Source organism: Lepidochelys kempii, chromosome 2, assembly GCF_965140265.1.
Source record: "Lepidochelys kempii isolate rLepKem1 chromosome 2, rLepKem1.hap2, whole genome shotgun sequence".
Lineage (NCBI taxonomy): Eukaryota > Metazoa > Chordata > Testudines > Cheloniidae > Lepidochelys > Lepidochelys kempii.
The window spans coordinates 214,794,428-214,814,452 of NC_133257.1; the positions used below are offsets into that span (position 1 = coordinate 214,794,428).

Sequence of the window (20,025 nt, forward strand, 5' to 3'; positions counted from 1 at the left end):
CTCTTGAGGTCCCTTCCAGTCCTACATTTCTATGATTCTAAGTGTAACTATCACTTATAATCCTAAAAAGATGATTTAGGCTTCCATCTAAAGGGATACATGGAGAGTGCTCGTATAAGGATTCAAGTATATGGAATGAGATTTGTAAATTACACATGGACCTGAATTGGGGTGAGGCAGAGCTGCAGCAGCTGAGGAGCAATTCCAAGAAGGAAATGCAGTGTGCATGCCAGCATGCTGAAAATTTTGGGGAGAATTATGCTTCCTGGTGGCTCCCCCAATTGGCTGATGCAACACACTCTGCAGGCTAGTACAGAAGGAAGAGGGGAGCATGACTCAGGTTCCTTCCTGCCATTTTTGAGGTAATTTGCACCCTAGATTATTAGGAAGGAGCTGTGCTCCCCTGAGAACAGGGGACTTAAGTTTTTTGTCCAGCTCTTTTGCTTTCAGTGGAGCAGTGGGAGAAGGCTGTTTTTTACCTCTCTCCATTCTACTCTCACCTTCTCAACTGCACAGGGACAGGACACAGTCTCATCCATAATGAGGTACTGGAAATTTATATTTTGCATCAAATAAAAACATTTCCCCCTATTCAGTTTACATTCTTATATCCTGGCCACCACCATGATATCACTGATATTGGGTTTGGTTTTGTTCTTTAAATTACTCCATTGGGATTTGAAGCTATAACCTGTGGCAGCATAAACCCGTGACTGTAGCATTGAATCATTCATTAAGATTTCTCACTAATTTTTGCACAAAAGCCACTGATTTTTTTTTTTCAAGCAACAGGGTAATACTGACCCCAAACCCACTCTCATTCTACTCTTCCAAACCTGCATAATTGTTAATAGTTTTGTTATTAGGCTCAGTGGTCTGGTAGGCTATTTCAAGCATGCTAATGACTCATCTGACCTAGAACGTCAGAGAGAGACTCCTTATGTGTCTGTCCAGTTGGAAATTGATGCAGGTTTCTATTTAAATCAGTGGCTGAAGTATGAATGTATCTGTGACATTTTTGAGATGGTTCATGAGGCCAGGAGTTCACAAATGATTCTTATGCTGCACGCTTACTAATGTTGAACTTGCAGGTATTGTGACATGCCCAGATTTGAAAAAGATAGAGCAAAAGACATTTTATGGGACAAAACTTTAGGAACGTCAACAATCAGATCATAGCACTTATTCAAATGGGGCCTGGTTCAAAGCCCATTGATGATAATAGAAAGACTCATTGACTTAGTAGCTTTGCATCAGACCCCTGATATTTTTCTGTGAGAGTAACTGAAACTATGAGGGTTGTGAGAGGATTTTCACTGTTGTGATCATGGCAGAGATAATTTCCCTGCATCTTCAGCAAGAATAGTTTAGGGTATGGGCTATGGTGGCAGCACTACTTTCTATTGCGTGTCTAAAAGTTTGGGGGTTTATGGAATGTCTACTTCTCGGCATGCTAGGGGGAAGCACCTTATGATTCTGCAGCCGGTGCTCATCCATTTCATCGTCATGCTTTTGACTGGATTTCACACGTTCGTCTCTTATTTATTTTATTTCTGTAAAGCTGTAATTGGATAAAATTGAAGGTATGCCCTCTGATAGGGATAGCTTTGCTTGACATGTCAGTGAAATAATAGAATAGAGCCAACCCTTGACATGCCATCCAGTTGGTCACTAGCTAGAAGATTCAGTGCTAGTTCTTTAGTTACATTCAGGATTCTTGGGAAAACGCCTGCTACTCTGCTCTGTGGCAGTGGAGGGTCCATTAGTATCAAAGCTAGTGTGCTTCTGCTATTCCAGGGCAGGGAAGTTTTTGAGGTGCTTGCGTAGAGGATGAGCACAGCCTTAATCTGTGGGGTTTAGTTCCTAATAAATCAAACCCTTGTCATAACTTTCACTTTTATCTCTCCTTTGTTTCAGATTCCCAGGAAGGAAATTACAAATCAGAGGTCAACAGTAAGCCTAGGAAGGAAAGGACAGCCTTTACCAAGGAGCAAATCAGAGAGCTAGAAGCAGAGTTTGCCCATCATAACTACCTGACCAGGCTGAGGAGATATGAGATAGCAGTAAATCTGGACCTCACTGAAAGACAGGTACTGATGGAAAGTAATAGATTTTGAAGTGTTTGTTTTAATATTTAAAACTACCAGCAGCAGTCGCTCTCCCCATTTGATTTACCCATAGATATATTAAAGTGTAAAATGGAAAAAAAAATTAGAGATAATGCTAAAATGACACATTTATACTGCATAATAGTGTTGCTGTGAAACAGATATTTATAAATTCAGTTAACCCATTGAAACACACTACTTGATTCATTGACGTTAAATGTCTATCTGCCAGAATGGAATAAATGGGTTTTCAGGTTGCCCAATGCATCTCTATTTAAAATACATCCAATCTTCCATTCTGTGCAATGGTTTGTGGCTAAATATTTACAGGCATTGTGACAGCTGTCCACCATCTATTTGCTCTCTGAATCGTGAAAAATCACAGAACAATCTACTAGAGTTGTTAGGAAGATATCACAGAATGGCCAAACCATAACTAAGGCTTCCATTTGAACCATAGTAAGCAGTGTGTGACTTTTTACACCTGCAATGTTTTGATGACAACTCTGCTCTCTTCAAGCTACACACTTTTAACACAATTATTCGTTAAAAAGAAAAAATGACATTTAAAAAAAAACTTTAAAAAATTGTTTAAAAGAGACCAAAACCCCCTTATTGTCAGTCTCTGAGGCAGGGATGAGAAGGTTAAGAAGGAAACAGAATCAGTGGGGAATTGCATCTGAACTCCCAGAAAAGGTGCTTTGATACACAAAAGGTGCTTTTGAAACACAAAGCTTCATTTAGTTATTCCCTTTTTGCTTTAAAGCTCATCTCTGTCAACTCAACTGGAAGTTTACCCAACTATTCACCACATTCTGGCTATATCTCTGCCAATATTTTTTGGGGAAATTTTCCATTCTCACATTACCAGTAGTGCAATTCCAAATGTGGCAGCACCAGAATGGACAGAGTATAGACCTTTACCATCCTGTCATCTTACCCTGCTCTGTGAAGTAGGAGGAGACCATGGAATTTCTCATCACTCTTCTCAGTTTCCTGCTCTCCAAGCCCTCATTCTGCAAACACCTAAGCACATACTTAACGTTTTTTTGTCCATAGTCACATTGACTTCAGTAGAATTAGTCATGTGTTTTAGTTAAGAATGCACATAAGTGTTTGCAGAATCCATGCTCAACACATTAATGTTTAAATGTGCACATTTTCAGAAACATCCAGAATCTTTCATACAACAATATTGTTAATTGAAAGCCTTTCATCTTGGCCTGATTACATACCTGAGTTTGTTGTAATCTTCCTCCCCTGAGGAACAACTTAAATTATATCTGAAATTAAAATCAATAGATACTCAGATAGCATGCAGTATAAGAACCTAAAGGTATTAGCAGGCTCACCCGATCATATGCAAAATGTATGATCTCTAGCTGGAATGCATTAGACAGTGGGTATAGGGATGTTATTAATATGAGAGAGACATTTTACAATATGCAGTAACATTCATGCTAACTAATTCTGGTGGTCTGCTCAGAAATAAGACCATGCTTCATGAAACTCTAAACATGAGAGGCTAATAAAGACTGGTCAGTTACTCAAAACTTAATTTACATTTTCTATAAATAGTACCGCTCCAGACCCACACATGAAAATGAAACAGGATTTTCGTTGGGAGCTTCAAAGACATGTACATAAAATGGCATTCTAAGTTTACCTCTGTCTTTATTATGCATACCTATTATTTCATCACATCAGCTAGAAGGCAGTAATTTGTTTATAACATGAAGATAATAATGCCAGATAGCATTAATTTTGCTAAATATAATAGCATACACTGAAAAAACCTTTGTCATTCCAGTGGAGTTACTTTCTGTTATTTAAATATGCTTGTTAGATTTATCACTTGTGCCCTTTAGTATCAAATGCAAAGGGAGATTTATTATGGTGGGGAAAAATAAATAAGAATATTGATCTCTAAAGTCTCAATCTTACCATCCTTTCTCAAGCAAAACACCCATTGAACTCAAAAGACTTGATTTTCAGTTACAGTCTTTAGGAAGAACTGTAGCAAAGTGTTCCCTACTTGTCTTTTGACAGATCCATAATTTGTGTGTGATCATCCAAAGATCCAGCATTATCCACTTTCCTTAATTACTTATGTTTTAGGAATTGAAAAGAATATATTTTACAAGAAATCGCCTTTCATCCTGCCAGGGACTGGACTAATTGAGACTAGGAATACTGAGTTGGTTGCACAGAAAGAATCAGTGGAATCTAAATCTGAATTCTACTTGAATGTCTTGACATTAAAAATCATAGCTGGATTCCATAGAATAGTATGAAACAAATGTCAGTGTATTTATGCAGGGTGTTTCCTGAGGATTAATGGTCAGATGGGAGAAATCTCAGCTAGTAACTAATCCCCAGGAAGTAGCCTGAGCTGAGTTCATAATTGCTATTATCAGCTGGAAAATGGAAATAAGTAATTACAAAAATAGGTGTATGGTTTTTCTTAATGGTCAATACAGTTTAAAATGGTATGTGTAGATCCTGGCTAAACAGAAAAAAATATTGTGCCAACTCCCCTCCCTCTTGTTCTGTGCTGGACATAGTTGCAGGTAGATGTCCTGAGGTTGGAGCCTGCACCTTTTCCTCTTCTGGGTCAGGCTTGGATTTTTCAAACCCATGAGTGACATAGTTGTGTTGACCTAACTTTTTAGTGTAGACATGGCCTAAGCATGTACACTGAGTTACAGTGCTACATGGATTTTTCCTCATAAGTAACAACAAATAAAATATTGAATAATAATCCACGATGACCTTTAACTGGTTCGCCACTGGTGGGGTAAACCAACTGATTTCAATTAAGTTGTGCCTACTTACAACAGCAGTGGAATTAGCCCAGCATTATAGGGTGGTGTGACAAAACCATATGATGAGATGATTCTGTGTTCCAAAGGAAATTAAGTTTTTATTTCAACATACTGTACAGCGATAGCTAGATATGAACATATGTCTTTGGAAGTTCATTGGGAGAAAAAGCAGTCTTCTGAGACTGCTAGATCAAATTAAAACCTCAGACTTCCTTTGCTACACAGTCATGGAGAGGAATGTGAGGGGATACTTTTTAGCAGATGTGTAATGTCAGTGCTAGGCATTGATACTTGTGATCACCTCTCAGTAATTATAATGAACCCATCCACATAACATCTGAGCATAACCCTTCTTGTTAATCACATGTGGCACCTGGGCTGCTGGGAATGCTGGTGCTTCCCTAGCATTCTAGCACAAAGGCCTGGATAGTTTCAATCAGGAAGGGAAAGCTTTTAAAGGTTCTGCATGAAATACTTACACAGCAGCACCGTGACTTGTAGCTTTATGCCTTTCAGTCAGAAAGAAAGAGGGGGCCGTATACTGCACTGAAGATGTCCTCTGTTGTCCACAACAAAAAGATGATTGGCAAGGGAATGAAAACCTAGCAGCACATTCCAGTATCCATTTGCTTTCTGAAAATTGCTTATATTGGGGCAAATTTTGCTGTCACTGCCACTGTTGTAAACTGGGGACATCTTCATGGAAATCAGGTGAATTACCCTGGTGTAAAACTGGTGTGAATAAGACCAGAATCAGGCTTTCTACTTCTAAACTGTATGAAAGCCTCCAAGAGTGCAATTCAGGGAGTCAACAGTCGTGATTCTCCCCTCATACTAGTTTTACATCACTGCAGCTCCACTGACTTCAGCAAACGTACTCCAGGATTACACTGCTGTGAGATCAACATTCATTTCTTCAGTGCAGAATCAGAATATTCTTAAATACATTCCATTCCATTGCTAACTGAATGAATGTTAACACCATACCAGCATCCACACACTAGCATATTGTTGTTGTTGTTGTTATTATTACCTCAGTAGCACCTAGTAGTTCCAACTGAGATCAGGGGCCTGTTGTACTGGGTGCTTTACACACACACTAGGAAATAAGCTCTTCAGAGAAAGGACTACAATCTAAATAAAAAGATAGACATTCTCATGTAGCCCAGCTCATTTGGCCTGGTTTCCAGAAGTAATCTCTGCATAGAGCAGTACTTCTGAGAACGATGTGACTGTGCTGGTCACATTGGCATTTGTGGCATATACTATCATTTTCCAAAACTTCTGCCAAAGGCTATTTTCCCTGGAGAATGGTGTTCAACATGTGGTAGTCACTCTCTCTGACTAGGTTAAGATGTGGGTTATAACACCTATGCCAACCCCAGCTGTACACCCATCTATATCTGAAAGGTCTTCAGACCTTGGGGGAATGACATTCTGTGTGCAAATGGACAATCAAATGTTAATGTTGGATAATGCAGCAAAGAAAAAAAAGCAGAGGGTATTAGATGTATTAAACATCTCCACCAAGAAATTATGTTTGTGAACAGAATTAACCACTGATGGAATTAATTACTTTACATATGTTGTTTTTACTAAGATTCAGTAAAAAAGCAAACATCAAATTATTGTACAGCGTCAGAGAGGCAAAAATAAACAGCGGAAAGATATTGTCAGTCATCCTAAAGTTACCTCTTTCAGTTAGTTCCCAAGATGTGGCAGATGTGAGATAAATCATGGGGCCCATTATCTTAGGAAAGCTCAATCTTCCTCTTGACTATGATGATAATTTCTACCATACGTTACATCTTAAACAGGACATCAGCACCCAACACTTCATAATTACCTTTCTGGCACTTAAAACAAACAATAGAAAAACATATGTTTTACTGTATTTAAAAGCCCATGTAAGAGTGGCCAAGTTTCCTACTAGCATCAAAGCAAGGCTCAAATTGAATTTCCAAACAACTTCTAAGGTCAGCACAAATATAAATTCCTGGTGGAAGGACATGTTCAGAAAAAAAATAATGTGTGAAGGAGCCAAGTCCTGATTTTTGTTATTTGCATGTTAGGCTATGTTATTCAGAATGTCAACATGGAACAGGAGTGAGCGTGATTTGTATGGCACCCTAACAAAAAATAAATATCATTGAGGGTTTCAAGAGAGGAGTATCAAAGAAAATTACTTCGACATCTCAAAGTCCCAGATATTAAGAGTGCACTTCAAGAGCATTTAAAACACATATGGTGGCTCTATTATCACACTGTAAAAATTCCCTCAATATAGGTGCCTATAATTGCTGCTCCATCGCCTATAGAGTGCACTCCCAATCTCTACTCAGCCAGCAGTTAATAATTTTCAGCTGGCAGGCCTCTATGTATTCTGAAGAGCCAGTTAGTATAAAAATCTCTTAGGTCCCTAGATATTTGTAACCTTGACAAGCACATTCTTGGCTTTTTTGTCCATCCAGATAAACTTGGAGAAGGCACCATCCAAATTTTTTAAAGTCTCACTGTGGGATGAGGAGAGGAAGCAGCTGCAGTGGGGTATAAGAGGTGTGGCAAAATGGACATTTTTATAGGGTCGATCCTGCCAAATATAGAAAGAGTGGGAGATCTTTCCACCTCACAAGATCTTTTTTTGCACAGAGCTAATCAAAGGAGCAACGTTGCAGTTCTTCAAGCTAGCTAAGGTTACCGGAATAAACAGTTCAAATACGTAATGCTTCTATTTGCCAATGTAAATGGAAAATCCCACCTAGTCCGATTAAATTCCACTGAGGAGGGCTTATTTTTTGCTAGTTAACCTTAAGTCCCAATATCTGCCCAAAATCCATCAATCACTTAGAAAATACCCAGAATCAGTGTTTCTTGGTAGGTGATGAGGAAAACAGTTTGTTAAAATAAAGAAGGGCTTTATGCTCTCTTGTCTGAGTTCTACCTAATGAAAGTCTTTAGTCTGTCAATTTATGAAGTGGTGCCAGTAGTTCCATGAGTAGATAAATAGGAATGTCAAAAGAGGTGCCTTTTTAATGTTTAATTCTACAGGAAAGGTAGGCAAACAATGCATTATCATATAAATGGGGGCAGTATATGTACAGTATCTAGCACAGTGGGGCTGTCGTCCTGATTCGTGCTTTTTTATTGTGTGCTTCTGCAATACAAATAATAAACAATAATAGAAAATCCCCATTACAGTGGTGTCCTCCAAACAAAGGTCACCTCACTTCGTAGTAACAAATGGCTATTTATACTTGGTTAAAATCCTTTTCAGCATCTCAAGACTGAGTGTGGGATCCTGCAATCCTTACTCAAACCAAACAACCTTTCTAAACAAAGTCAGTGTTGATTTTCTGGAGTAAGGACCACCTTAACATAGTTCATCAATATCAGTCTCATATACCGTATTGTCGAATCTTGTCTGAAAGTCAAATGCTCATTCCATACTTCCACTTATTCAGCAATGTCCACATATGCTATAAAATTTGAGTCTGTGTGGTGAGCAGCAGCCCACGGCAGCGAGTCTCCGTGCCCAGGTCAGCAGACTTGGGCTTGCGGGGCTTGTGCTATGGCACTATGGATAGCTGCATAGACATTACGACTTGGGCTGGAGCCTGGGCTCTGAAGCCTAGGGATGGGGTTGGCCTGCATTCCTCTGGATTGTTTGTTTTATTTAAAATAATACCCTTAAAATAAAATAAAATCTAGTGATACTTTTATGTTTGTCTGTAAAATAATTACAGAAGAGCATTGCTACAGTAATTCCATAATTTCTTTCTTCTGTAGAAAGAAATGCTCCTGGAAACCTAAAATATATCTAATGGGTAATTTAATACATAATTTTGACTCGAGTAATTATTTACTTTTTAAACAAAAGTTTATGGTGAAACTTCAAATGATGAATTTACTTTTGCTATATAAATTGGGAGTGGAGTTACTGGTTATAATTCATTCACAATGGGAGACCTTATTTTCAAAAATTCCAGTGCTTCAGTGGAGCTCAAGGTTCCAACTGCTAGCCATGGACAGACCCTTACATCTGCGCGGAGACCAATTACCTTCAGTGGGGTTCTGGGCAAGCAGAGTGGTCTGCCTGTGCCAGTCAGCTTATGATGCGATTTGGCCCAAAATTCAAGGATTGTTCAGCCAATGCTTCTGTTAAAGCTAGCTTTGTGCAAAGGTGTTGGGGAAGAGGTAGGCCCGTGGGTGTCCTCCCACATAATCCCGCGTCTCTCAGTAGACTTGGCCAGGACCAAAAGGAAGCACAAACTGTCCTTTTTTTTTTTTGAGGTTGGCATAGAAGCTACTTTCCCTAGAAGTTCCAGCTGGAGAGGTGATTGCTCTGTACTGCACCTTTGGAAAGTGATGACTTAACATCACAGTTGAGTTCTAAGAAAAGTGACACGTTTTGTCAGTCTAAAAATCAAACAGAACAAAAACTGAAACAACACATTTCTGAAACTTTTTGTTTTAAGTATCTTTGGAGATTCACTTATGGATCCTAGTGGCTATATATGGAGGAAAAGAGCTATTTGTTATGCTAGGTACTTATAAAATGTAGCATCCATTTAGATGGTCATTTGTATTCTTTGGGCCTGGTCCAGCTGAAAATAGCTGCAGCTTTCTGAGCCACGCCAGCTGTAAAAGACTGGATGTTGACTCTGCAGCCAATTTACTATCAAAGATACAAGATTGGCCTGCTTTGAAAGTCAAGAAAATTCCTCCAGTTTTGAAGGAATGAGCTGTGGAGACGGTTAAACTGAACGGAAATTAGGGTTTTTCCTTCGTGGCCTATGCGAAGGCTTCCCAAGCTGTGGAGCCTAAGAGGTCTGCAGAGTTGTCAGGTTCCTTGGCACTTCCCTCCTTTAGTACTAAACTGTCATCATAGAGCAAAGTGAGCATATTCCTCCAAGAATCCTGAGTCCTGATTCCCCATTGCCTTGCATTTATGAGTCATTTTCATCTGTGCTAACTGGCTGTGAAATGCTAGCAAACTGGAATTCTCCACTTACACCCGTAGAAGCACTTTATTGTACACTTTCTCCACACAGGTGTAAATGTCTGCGCAAGATGAATCAGTGCCGTATTGTCTAAAATGACTCTGTCCCACCAACAGATTTTTCAGATTATGCGTAAGCAATTTTTACTTAGTCTGAACAGCAGTAACTTCAGAAAACCAAACTCGCAACTTCAACTAATGTAGCAAATCCTGATATAGTGCAGTGACTGTACTGTACATACAGAAGTACACTATACGAACTAGATTGTGACAGGCCCTTGTGAAAATGCATGGTGGCAGGGAGAGCACAAAGCTGCCTTGTGGCAACACCCGCAGCGAACACCCCCAAGATTACAAACAACAAAAAAGGAACTCAATGTAAAACCCACACCGCAACGTCTGCCTGTGAATGCAAACAATAGCGCATGAACGACCCCATTCTGTTCAGTGTGGGGTAACGCTAAAGTCGAACTAGGACATTTTAAAAAGTCAAGATTAACTATTTCACTGATGATCATTTTAGCTATGAAAAGCTATGAAATTAAATGTTGAAGATCATAGTTGGATGAAGTGGCATTTATCAGGGTGGAGCGTAGCGGGGTTGATGGTTGCTGTCAAGGATTTCTGGCATTGGTAATGAAGTAGTTAAATCACTGCCGTCCTCTGAAATGTTAAGTCCCCTCCACCCCTGCCCAAATGTAGGAGAGAAGGAGCAGAATGCATCAGCTTTCCGGTACCCAAAGCTGCCTTTGAGTAACAAAAACCAAAGCCATCTCCCACGCTTTCCTGGGTGCCAAAAGTCCCACCTGTCCATTATCCATCTGCCAAAACCTCCAGCTTTTTCTCAACAGTTGCTGCTATGCACTTATGAATATTCAGTACAAAAATCTAAAGTGTAAAATAAACTGAATTTACCATCAAAATAAATAAATAGAAGGGATACAGAGAGGGCTAATGACAGGAGAAAGGACTATACTATCTAAGTCTGGAGTTCTTGCTACATAAGTTAGGTATAATGCTTCACACAGAATTTGGGGCTCTGAGAGATGTGCATTTGTATTGCATGTGTACAAGAAATGATGGGGCAGTGTGGCATAATGGTTTTATTGGTATGAGTTTGGGATGGGTGCATTACTCATGAGTCTTAAAGTCATTCACAAGTTACGCAGGTCATCTCAAACCAATGCCAGTAAAACCTTTAGCTCACTTATCATGTAGTTTGTATACGTCACATATTTTGCAGAAACCTGTGTTTAAAATGTTTAACTTTTTTATAGTGTGACTACTTTCCATGTCCCTGCACCAGTAAAGCCTTAGCTACCATGAGTCTAACTGTGCAAGACTTTGATGGAAAGGAAAAATCCTAACTAACATATTTTAGACAGATTCAGAATAGCTTTTCTATAAATAAAAATGTCACAACTTTAAAATCCACTATTTTGGCACCTAGCAGGGTTGGGCATCCCAGTGAGAAGCTAGTTTTTTTGTTTGTTTGTTTTAAAAGAAAAAGTGGCTATTTGCTGGAGACCTATGAATGGGTTGAGTGCAGGTAAGAAAGTCATACAGTTTAATCACAGGCAGAGTCACATACTATTTTTCAGAAACTAAGATAAAATATTATTTTTCTGCAAAGTTCATTTTTGAAGGAAACGGCCATCAGTTAGACTTTTCTGTGTCAACACAGAAGGCTTAAGTCCCAGTTTAGCCATCCATCCTGATTGAGCAAAGCATTTAAGGATGTGCTTAAGACCTATTGATGTCAATAGAATTTAGGCCCTTGCTTAAAGTTAAGCATACACTGAAATGCTTTGCTGAATAGGGGTGGTCTTAAGCATATGTTCAAATGCTTTGCTGAACTGGGGCCTAAAAGCCATACCGGTTTCACATCACATGATCCTATTGAGGTTGAATGGGTGGAAGACAGCAGAGAATTTGGCCCTTTGGTAGTAGGTAAAACTCTGGCCTTTCACAAGTATTTGCTATTAACAATAGTGCTACACCACTGAAACAATAAATCAATTTCCAGCCCTTCATATTGCATCCTGCCCCCTGATTACTGTGGAGTATTCCTTAAAATAAATCAGCCATAGCAAAACATTTCTTTTTGGTGTCTGCTCCCAAGGAGATGCTCAACACACGGTCATATGGTCCTCAACCTATTTAAGCAACAGCTTAATCATCAGTCTGGGAGACGTAAATGCTAAACAACTTGTCGACTAATGGAAAGACTTTCATGCCAATGAGCAGATGTGCCTAATAGACCACCCCATAATTGCTGATTTAGAAATAGTTGCTAATGCTGTAATGGCTGCTATAACATAGCCCTTCATTTCCCTTCCCTTCATTCCCTATATATATACTCTACACATTAAATTGAGCTATATACAGTGTGTGTGTTGTTTGCAGTTATATTATATATAGAGAAAGATAGAGAGGGGGAAAAGTACACATAAAATATCTTGTCTTATATTTTTAAGCACATATTCCTGGGTGGTACTAATTATCCTCAACTCCCTCTAAAGTCACTGGGAGTTGAGTGCACCTCACAGGAATACTCAGCAACCTATAGGATCAAGCTTCACAATAGTAGGTATTAATAATTATATTTGGACACACTGCACTTAATAGGCTATTTCAAACATACAGACTGAATGCTGTAGCTTTAAATTGCTGTAGTTCTATCCAGTTCCCTCATCCCTTCCCCCCCCCCCCCCCACAAGGTTTACTTCAACTTGCTCTGGCTGCCTGCATCCCCCTTCCTTTTCAGTATACCCAGTATGACATTTCAAGCAAGACACTTAACACTTTCAAAGGTGCTGTATGTTTGAAAAGCGTTGGCTTCCGTGAATTACAATGAATTGACACTCAAAATTCTTCACACTTCCTGCCTAGTACTAAAATGTAGCTGGATCATGTATCAGTACCTATTTCCCTCCCATTATTTACTGTTCACAAAATCCAAAGGAAGTTCAGATTTCAGATATCTGAATCTGATCTCTAGAGGAAATAGCGTGTGAAAAGCCCTTCTCATATTATTATTAGCACATGAGCATTAAAGGCCTGAGCTATAACCTGTTGAAGTCAATGGAAAGACTTTCATCGCCATCACTGAGCTTTGGATCAGGTCCTAAAGGCCTTTCAATACTATACGTATTTTCTGTGTCTGAATGTCTTCAGTTATAAAGTGTTCTCTCATTTAGCAGAGCAAGTAAGATTAATGGCACTTCGTGTAGTAAGTAGATTGAGAAAATTAAAATCAAAATGAATTGCAATTATTTTTAGTTCTGTATCTCATTACACTTCGTTTTTAGCATATATATTTTACTAGTTTTTACCAAACAAGAAAAATATTTCTACATTTGAAGTTATCTGGGTTAATCATTTAACAAGGTAACTTTGCCTCAGAGACGCAGATTATTTATTATCATCATTAATGAACCATTAACACAGTTATTGCAGTTCTAAATAGTTACAAATCTGTCTTTTTTTTAAGCTGACTGCCTTAAATAGTAGAGATTTGGCACCAGATGTTAAACTCGGCCTGTAAAATGGAGCAAGTAATACATACTCACCTCACAGGAGCACTGGGGATTAAATTCACCCCTGTAAAGAGGGCCAGCACTACTTAAACTGCATTTTGAGGGATTACATCGGATATAAATGGTGAATAGACTTTTTGCTGTCCCACTTGCTAGTGTTCACTAGTTATTGGGCCTAGCGCTCTCCCATGGAAGTCAACAGTTCAGATCAGAATTGGGCCTGATCTCATGCAGTTGAGAAGCTTGAAGAAGAGGTGTAATTACATTGCCTCAATTGTACTTCAACTTCCACTTTCTTCCAGCTGCTTGGTGTTAAATTGCAGCTTCTTAGCCTCTTTTTACACACTGCTGGAACAGATATAAAGTAGGTCTAAGGGAAAATTACTGAATGTAAGGAGTAGGGGCAATTTACACGACTTTATACATCAACTCTGAATTTTGCCCTAAGGCAGATGAAGAGGGAAGTCTCAATTGGTTTAATTTGCACTTTTCCAGTCCTGTGTATGTGTATGTTACACCAATGAAGACTCCCTCAGGCATATTTATTTCCTTAGTCTTACAGCCACTTACCAATTTACACCTCAACTTAAACACAACCTCCGAATTAGGTCCTATTATGTTTGAAGGTATTTGTCTTTCCATTGTTTTCCCCTTCACTTTCATAATAAAATTCTAACACAGTCATAGAAATTAGAGAAAATAAAGAACCATTAGGGTTACCCAGTCTGTTTCCTGACAATGCAGGATAGCTCCCTATAGTACATTTACAAAAGGTTTGTCCAGTCAAGTTTTCGTTCCCCACGAGACAGGGCTCTCCACCACTTAGCTTAGATGTCACAGCTATTCAACCTTTCTTAATTTCATCATCTTATTCCTAGTTATACTTTCTCATACTGTCCTAAATAATTTATCTCATATCTTGGTGTGAATAGGCTTCAAATGTTTGTAGAATGTTATATGTGTGTGCTCCCCTCTCGGCCTACTCCAAGTCATTGTTTAGCCAAGCAGTATCTATCTGGCTCTTTTTAATCTATTTTCATAAATCAGTCTCTCCACGCTCCTTATCACTGATTGGTGAATGTCTGTAAACAGCTTCAAATTTCTATGTTCTTCTGAAAACAAAGTGCCCCAATATGAATGCATTATCCCAAGTGCAGGAACACCAAAGCCTGACAGAACAGGGCTATAATTTCTCTACGTAGGCAACCATGTCACTATCTATGCTTTTTTTTTTCTTAACTGCTACATCCTATGACAACCTCATCTCTAATTTGCTGTCTACTATCACTCCTAGGTCTCTTTCAGCATTACTTCTTCCCATGTTTCTATGTTGTGAAGTGTTTTTCCCCAGATGTATTAGCTGGAGTATTTCCAAGTTCAGTTTCATTTATTTATAGCCTGCACGTATCTCCAACCTCTAAATCTGTTTGCATTTTTCTGTTGTTAGTGGTTTTCCCAACACCTCCCACTCATCTTTGATTCTTGTTAATGTGGCGGTTTCTTGCTCTGCCAAAACATTATTGGGGATATTAAAGAAGACAAGAGCTAACACTTTGTGCTACCCTATTAGACACCTGCTCCCAGCTTGATATATGGCTGTTTATTAGTACCTTAGTTTATTTTATACTGCTTCTGCCCATTTTAAGTTTATATGACTGTATTAATATCCAAATCTATTTGAATTAATTTTCACAGACTGATTTTATTATACAAAATCTCTCTTGTATGTTTTCTTCTAAATTGACAATCCTAAGTGTTCTTTCCTCTTAATATATGTCCTGGGATGTTAGCAATGGAAGTTAAACTTGTGGAGTCACAATTGCCAGGATCACTCTCATTTATTTTCTGAAGATAGGTTTAGTTCTTCACTTGCTTTTCTTCAGTCTTCTGATTCTTTCCAAGTTTTCAATCACTCTTCATTTAAAAAGAATTGTCGGTGGCTCCAGAAGTTTAATTTTGTGAGTGCTTATGATCTGGTATGGATCAAGTCATTCTAAGTATTCCTTTACCTGCTCTTTATCACTAGCTATGTTTACAATATCTTCATTGGTGCTAAGGGCCAAATCCTGGTTCCATGCATACTACTAAAACTACTTCAGGCAGAGGAACATCATGGGTGGTGGAAAGTTAGTGGCAATATGCTCCCCACACTCCTGACGATTGAAAAGGAACAATCTGCTCACACACATTTTCCCCCTCCACTCACTTAATGACTGCTCCTGATCTCCGCATGCTTGCAAGAGTAGCTGGGGGGGGGGGTCTAGTCGAACCATCAGCTTCACTGATTATTTTGCCCCTAGAGCTTTGGGCCTCCCAAATAGTACTAGGATTTTGAAAAGGGCAATGCAATGGTCTACTTGCAACAATTTTTTACACACATACAGCCTGAACTGTGCAGGATAGTAAATGATTTTGCCCAAAGCAGATAGATAAGACATTATGCAAAGAGTGGTTTCTGCAAAACAAGTTGAATACTGTGATACACTTTTGACACTATAGCATATTTATTGATCTCTTAGAGCTGCAAAAATATCCTGAGAGCATCTTTTTTATATCTCAGTGGGAAGATTCCCATTGACTTAAGTGAGCTTTGGATCAGCTCCATAGCTCCAAATGCTACAGGTTTATTACAGTGTTTGGCACCAGTGCTGTAGTGTCTTTCACAAGGGGAACTTCACTGTAAAAAAATGACATCTGTAACTTCCCATAAAGAGCTGTAAGTACAGTACAAATATTGTGTTTTTATGAAGACACTGCTTTCATACTCAGGCCATATATCAGAGACTTCCATGATAATTCCCAACATCATAGCAGCCAGTCATAAATACCTTCCCTTTACACTCATTTGACTTTACTAGCCAGATTCTTTTGCCTTTGATGAGTAGCCTAAAGAAAAGGATGTGCATGGATTTGGAGCTGTTAACCAACCTAGAATAATTTTGCTGTATTCCCAACTGATTGGCTTTAAGAGCTCAGATTAGTTTTAACACAACACCGTGAGTACAGTAAATAAATAGAAAAAAATGTGACTTTAAACATCAATTCTGTTGCTGTACAATTCTAATGTCTCATTCAAAATAATGTTAAAGGCTAAAGCCTGTAAGATTTCCTGGACATACAACATAAATTCCTCAAAACATCCATTTGTGGCTCTATTACTGATGTTGTACAATGTGTCCTGCTGTGACAACTCCTTGGCATTACTTTCAAAGCTCTAAAATATATTCCACTTATCACTGCAGAGGAGACATCAGCATTCCAAGCTCTCACTTCCTTTCCAAGTGAGAAGTTACCTCATGTTGTAGAATTTTCTGTAGAACTTTCATGTTAAAAGAGACCCAAAGATACGTTTGGGACACTCCATTACAGCAGTAACTCTAAGGGTTTTAAAATAACTATTTTTTCCCTCTTCTTCCATTTTCATAAAATAAATTTACTTTCAATGTCAATGGCATATGCTGATTTAGAATCAACGGAGGATCTGATCTGATATATGGATAAGAGTTCTCATGTCTCTCTCAGTCTGTGGGCAATTTTAAAAGTAGATTGCCTGCAGTTTGCAGTGCTTAGTAGCACACCAGATTTGCAGGAGACAAGTATCCTCTTGTACCAAAAAGGAAGCTAACAGCAGGGATTATAGTAATACGTATGTGAGCCAAAAAGGGAAGTCATTATCAATATTTACTATTAAAAAATTTCTAACATGGCCTTGCATACATCGGGGAAAGGCTTGAGAGGGGGCATTGAAATTGGAAGTGACCGGTAAAAAAAAAAAAATGTACAGTTGTTTCTTCTTCTTCCATATTCTTGTTTTTGAATGAAAATTTCTTGTTTCATTGTCCGTTTTCCCAAGTACTTGGCAGATTCTGAAAAAATACTTAGAAAAAGATGTAAAAAAAATAGGAAGGAAAAGCGTGGTTCCGTGTTAAGGCACAAAACTGTAAATAACATAGAAGAGAGAGGTTATTTTCTGAGCTCTCTATTAATTTGTGTATGTCGTTTCCCTGGCCTCAGTTTCCTCATGTGTAAAATGGGGATGATATTTATCTCACAAGAGTGTTAATGTATACATGTCTCTAGGGAGCTTTGAGATCCTCCACTGGAAGGCACTGTAGTAGTGCTAAGTATTTCATGTAACCATATTAACTTATGACTGTTCCAGGGGTTCTCAAACTTCATTGCACCGCAACCCCCTTCTGACAACAAAAATTACTACACGACCCCAGAGGGGGGTCCAAAGCGTGAGTCTGCCTGATTCTCACCGCCTGGGGTGGCGGAGCCAGAGCCAAAGCCTGAGCCCCACTGCCCTGAGTGGGGAAGGGGTCAAAGCTGAAACCCAAGGGCTTCAGCCCCAGCCAGGGGGCCTGTAACCTGAACCCTGCAACCGAGGGCTGAATCCCTCAGGCTTCGGCTTCGGCTCCCAGCGGCGGGGCTCGGGCTTCAATCCGAGCCACAGCAAGTCTAAACCAGCCCTAGCGACCCAATTAAAATGGGGTCACAACCCACAGTTTGAGAATTCACTGTCCAATTCCTTCCCCTATTGTTCCTTACCCTCACGTTTTACTTCATGTCTAAAATTAGTCTCTCAGCTCATTGGAGAAGGCAAGTTGCTTTTGTATTTGTTCTGTAAAGAAACTAGCATCCTGTCGGGTGCTACACAAATAACACATGATGCTATTATTTTAGTGTTACAGATAACATCATTAGCTCTCAGTGACCATGTCTTTGTTCTTATTTTTAAGGTAAAAGTTTGGTTCCAGAACAGACGAATGAAATGGAAGCGGGTAAAAGGGGGCCAGCAAGGGGCAGCAGCCCGGGAAAAGGAACTAGTGAATGTGAAAAAGGGCACACTGCTTCCCTCAGAGCTTTCTGGAATTGGTGCAGCCGGCCTCCAGCACACGGGGGACTCACTAGCGAACGATGACAGCCATGATAGTGATCACAGCTCTGAGCACGCACACTTATGATACACAAAGAGAGGATCCCAGCTCCGTTCTCAGGAAAGAAATGCTATGATGGCACGCCTTCCCCGGGCATCGTTTACTTATGCAAGTGACTCTGGCAGTGATTTTTTAAAAAAAAATGGTTATTAAAAATTCAAGCTTATTGTGTCTGCTTTTCTTGATTTTTTTAGATGGTTTACAGTAAGTGCCATGTCTTAGAGGTGCCTCAAGAGTGGGAAGCAGAAGATGAACTTGCTTTGAACATTCCAGATTTGTTTGTCATGTTTATGGACAGCGGGCAGGTATTTTTGCTTTAGCTTGCACTGAAAATTACATTGCTTTCAACAGAGGTTATATTCAGAAAAACCACAGTGCCACAAAATCACTGTCTAGTGGATAAGAAACTTATTTTAACTCTGTAAATATTTATCTTACAGCATTTTCCTGTCTTCACTAATTTTAGTAATGCATTAATATTAGCTGATGGCAATAATCACTCATGATGATAAACGGCTTCTTGTCTCTTTATTTTTGTTTTGTTGTCCCAAAAACAGACAATACATGTAGACACTTGTGTTCAAGTAAAGAACAATACTGTAGTGTCTGATAGGGCACGTCCTTGTACCACAGACAAAACAAACCTTATGTTGCATTTACTCTCAACTGCTGCTAATAGGGTATTATTAAACTTACCTTGCTCCTCAATTCTTCTTATCTTATAACTGCCAGAATGATTTTTAGGATCATAAGGATAGTCCAGTGACCTGCCAGAAATAACATCATGTTCCACTCGTGTTAAGAATTTATTTCCACCACCCCACCCCTAAAAATGTATACGTTACTTCTACATCCTTGTTGAGTATATTGGGAAGCATTCAGCGGAAGTATTGTTTCTTCATCTTCTGATTTTAAAACCAGCTGATAAGTTGAGTTGGCTGCTTATGTTGGTAGAAATCAAAATTATGATGATAACTCTGATACTATGTCCCAAGTGTAAATTCAAGACACGTTACAGACTTGTGTGTACATACAGGCGAACACCAAAAATCAAATCTAACAAAACATTGATTGTACTTTGTAAAGAAAAAATGTTTAATAAATGATCCTTTTTAAATAATTCTGGTCTGCCTATAGTGATTTAATGGGAAACTTGAAAGTGTTCCTTTAAAAGTGCTAAGCAGCTCTAGCTTCACGATTCCTTCTAAACTGTGTTTTGCTTTGGGCAACATAAATCTATGTTTTCAAACTTAAACTTGATCTTGGATAAACCTTCTATCTTGATCCATTTGGGAAACTCCTTCCTTTAGCAGGAAAAAGCAACCCTCAGCTAATGATGGTTTCAGCCAAGAACAACAAGGACACATTAAACCATTTTCCAAGATCTGAGGCAAACATTAAAGGGATATTTTGTCATAGAATATTAGGGTTGGAAGAGACCTCAAGAGGTCATCTAGTCCAATCCCCTGCTCAAAGCAGGACCAACACCAACTAAATCATCCCAGCCAAGGCTTTGTCAAGCCGGGTCTTAAAAACCTCTAAGGATGGAGATTCCACCACTTCCCTAGGGTAACCCATTCCAGTGTTTCACCACCCTCTGAGTGAAATAGTGTT

At 39.1% G+C, this 20,025-nt stretch overlaps 1 protein-coding gene across 1 annotated transcript in view; it reads left to right on the top strand.

Annotated features, from left to right (window-relative positions):
• Nucleotides 1–19,531, top strand: part of MEOX2 (mesenchyme homeobox 2) — a 72,240-nt gene extending 52,709 nt beyond the window's left edge. Inside the window, exons 3-4 of the mRNA XM_073329551.1 lie at nt 1,918–2,090; nt 18,214–19,531. Coding sequence (XP_073185652.1) covers nt 1,918–2,090; nt 18,214–18,438 — 398 coding nt within the window. The 3' untranslated portion in view covers nt 18,439–19,531. The remainder of the gene's footprint in view (nt 1–1,917; nt 2,091–18,213) is intronic.
• Nucleotides 19,532–20,025: the final 494 nt, after the last annotated feature.